General features: G+C 50.8%; 1 protein-coding gene across 1 annotated transcript in view; it reads right to left on the bottom strand.

Annotated features, from left to right (window-relative positions):
- The window catches only part of Mgarp (mitochondria localized glutamic acid rich protein), a 7,481-nt gene extending 6,451 nt beyond the window's left edge, over positions 1-1,030 (bottom strand). Inside the window, exon 1 of the mRNA XM_005344186.2 lies at positions 949-1,030. Coding sequence (XP_005344243.1) covers positions 949-1,030 — 82 coding nt within the window. The remainder of the gene's footprint in view (positions 1-948) is intronic.
- Between the last annotated feature and the right edge of the window lie 2,371 nt (positions 1,031-3,401).

The raw sequence follows: 3,401 nt of genomic DNA on the forward strand, positions 1-3,401 counted from the left end.
GGATAGATCTTCTTCTCACCCCCCACCACCCACATAGGCCTAATCAAAGCGGGGGAAACAAGTGGACAAACCAAACTCAAAAACCCCTGTGGCTCATGGAATTTTCTGCACGCGTTTTCCTGTCTCCCTCGCTTAAATCCTCTCTCTGGATGCTGCCATGGATGCCTCAGGGAGTCGGGTGAAGCACAGCAAGAATTAACTTTTCAGCATCCAAGAGCTGGGATTCAGTGAGTGATGGACTAGGGGCGCGGGGCGGGAGTTTGGACCAGGAAAGGCGGCTAGGAGAGGAACTGCAAACCCGTCTAGATCCGGCACCTATTAAGCACCTACTCTGTTCTAAGCGGTGTTATGTTACTCGGTGCTTTCCTCTTTAGAAAATTCCCAAGAGCTCTTTCCTCGCGCATTCCCTAATCCAAAGGTGGTGGAGCTGTAATCCGAAGATTGACCCGAGGCCACCCCCTCCGAAGGGATGTTCAAGGCAGGGAGATTCCAGGGTCAAGACCACCAGTGTTCCCTGAACCGGGACCTTGACTGGAGCCCACCTGCTGGCTTGTGGACCCACGTCCACCTATCCATCCGTTTCTTTATCTCTTGGGGAGCCTAGAGGTTCATTGAATAATCGACATGGGACTCTAAGAGTGAGCCAGACGCTCTTCGAAGTGATTTTCCACTCCACATTTATTGATTACAGCCACTGTGATCCTCACTTAAAAAATGAAGAGACATTACTCGCCGGAGATAAGCGCTGGAACCCAGGAAATCTAATTTGGATTCAGAGGCATACCTAGAAAAACTCCCTATTTCCAAAGTTTCCAAGAACTTCGGAGTGCTTGCCTGAGACCCTCCCTCACTATTCTTCACCTCTGGTCCAGGTTTCTGTGACTAGGTGCTGGCGGGTTCGGGGCGCTGGTTCCAGCCTGGACCCAAGGAGATGTGCGGGGCACTCACCGTCTTTCCCCAGTGGCACAGGTCCGGAGGGCGCCCTCCGGGGCAGCGCCAGAGTCTTAGACACAGCCCTTCGGAGATACATCGCCCGACGCGCAGAAATGCAGCCGGGGAGCAAGCAACCCAGGCTTCGAGGGCGGAGCCTCAGGAGCGCCCCGCCCGGCGGTGGAGTTCCAGATCCCGTGCCTCCCTGGCCCGGGGCACGTGGAAAGGGGTTTGAGTTAGTGGTCTGCACCTTGGTCCGCTTATCCTGCTCTAATAGTGCTGCTTTCCGGCGCCCCTTCCTGGGCAGCCGCTTAAGGGTGCATCCCAGAAGAGAGATAGGTAACTGAGAAGTGGCTGTTATGTGCCTGACCCGCTCTGTTCCATGGAGAAACTCTCCTCCAGGTCACGCTGGACACCAGATTCAGGATTCATTGTGTAGGCACGGTTTTTCCTCCAGGTGGAGGCCACTTTATCCCACCCTAAAAGCTTTCCTATGAAAAGGTAGTGGGGAAACTTTACAAGCGACAGGTTTATGAATAAAGGCTGCTGCGTAAGGTTTCCCCCTGGCGATGGCTGAATTCTAAGCGAGGCACTGTTTCCAAGACCTTAAATACAGGGTAAAGCGCTTACCTAGCATGGGATCAATACCCAGCAGCGCATAAAACCAGGCGTGCTGGCGCAAGCAGATAATCCCAACACTCGGGGGGCGGGGGTGGAGGCAGGAGGATCAGGAGTTCAAGATCTTTGGCAACATAGCAAGTTTAAGGACACCATAGGCTATATGAGACCCTGTCTCAAAAAAAAAAAAAAAATCACTAAGAGCATTGGGGTGGGAGGGAGAGGGAGGAACGAAACTACTAACAGGACAAGTAGGTAAAGGCACTCTGGAGTAGCAAGCGCTCTTCAACACCAAGCCATCCCTCCAGCCAGAGTTGTGAATCTTGGTTTTTCGAGACAGGGTTTCTCTGTGTAGCTCTGACTGTCCTGGAACACCAGGCCGGCCTCAAGCTCAGAGATCCTCTTGCCTCTGCCTGGAATGAAAGGTGTGAGCCACCGCCACTGGGTCAGAGCTGTAAATCTTGCAGGACTGAGTATCGCAGCTGAGGAGGGTTCTGAGACACACTGGATGTGAAACGTTCTGAGTCAGATGGAAGAGGCAGCGCTGGCCTCAAGCTCAAATTCCTCTGCACCCGTTCAGTTTGGCATACAATTTTGGTTGCATCTGCCAAGAATGGCCGTCCCAATTGGGAGAGACAGTACTGGGACATCGTACACCTCCTCTAGATGCTTTTCCTCAAGGCTCGGGTCTCGGGGCAAAGGAATTTTCTACTTACTCTTCCACTCTTGTGGGCTTTGGTGGGTTCCTTTTATATTTTAGTGAGCTATTTTCAGAAATACACAAAATAAAACAAAAATAAAAAAAAAAACATGCCCTTGGGTTGTCAGATTTGCCTGCTTTCCAGCTGCTTCCGCAGAACCCCAGACATTTCCACATTAGCTCTTGCTGTGGTTGACCAGGCTCAGACATTCCCCTGCAGCTCAGATTCTTCACTGCCCTTGAGAGAATCCTTGACATTTTAAAAATGTCTAGGGTCAAAGAGATATATTGGCTTAGCTCAGATGACCTCCACTGAAACTCTGGTTGTTGACAAAGATACCACCTTTGAAAACAGTGGAAGAGTCCAGTGCTAACAATAATTATGATTTCATGGCTTATGTGCTGGGTAACTTTAAAGTATTTCGGTTCCCTGTGTGATGGTGCACACCTTTAATTCCAACACTTGAGAGGGAGAGTATTGCATATACTGGCTTTGTGGGAGCCTAGTCTGTTTGGATGCTCACCTTCCTAGGCCTGGATGGAGGGGGGAGAACCTTGGGCTTCCCCACAGGGCAGGGAACCCTGAATGCTCTTTGGACTGGAGAGGGAGGGGTAGGGGAAGTGGGGGGATGGGGGAGGGAAATGGGAGGAAGGGAGGAGGTGGAAATTTTTAATAATAATAATTATAAAAAAACACATTTAATAGAAAGAAAGAAAGGGAGAATATTATCCCGCGAGTTCAAGGCCAGCTTGGTCTACATTTGAAGAAATGACAGCCAGGCAGATGTGAGTCTTCAGCTGGCTCCCTGGACTGGCATGGTGGAAGGGAAAGAACTGACTCTCGAAGAACTGTCTTCTGATCTCTGCGCACACACCTATGGCATGTGCACCTGAACACATACCCACACCTAAAGAAATATACCTAAAAAAGAAAGAATCCTAGCCGGGCAGTGGTGGCACATGCCTTTAATCCCAGCACTTGGGAGGCAAAGGCAGGTGGATCTCTGTGAGTTCGAGACCAGCCTGGTCTACAAGAGCTAGTTCCTGGACAGGCTCCAAAAAAAACCACAGAGAAACCCTGTCTTGAAAAAACCAAAAAAGCCGGGCGGTGGTGGCGCACGCCTTTAATCCCAGCACTTGGGAGGCAGAGGCA

This window comes from Microtus ochrogaster, chromosome 1 (genome assembly GCF_000317375.1).
Source record: "Microtus ochrogaster isolate Prairie Vole_2 chromosome 1, MicOch1.0, whole genome shotgun sequence".
In the NCBI taxonomy this organism is placed as follows: Eukaryota; Metazoa; Chordata; class Mammalia; order Rodentia; family Cricetidae; genus Microtus; species Microtus ochrogaster.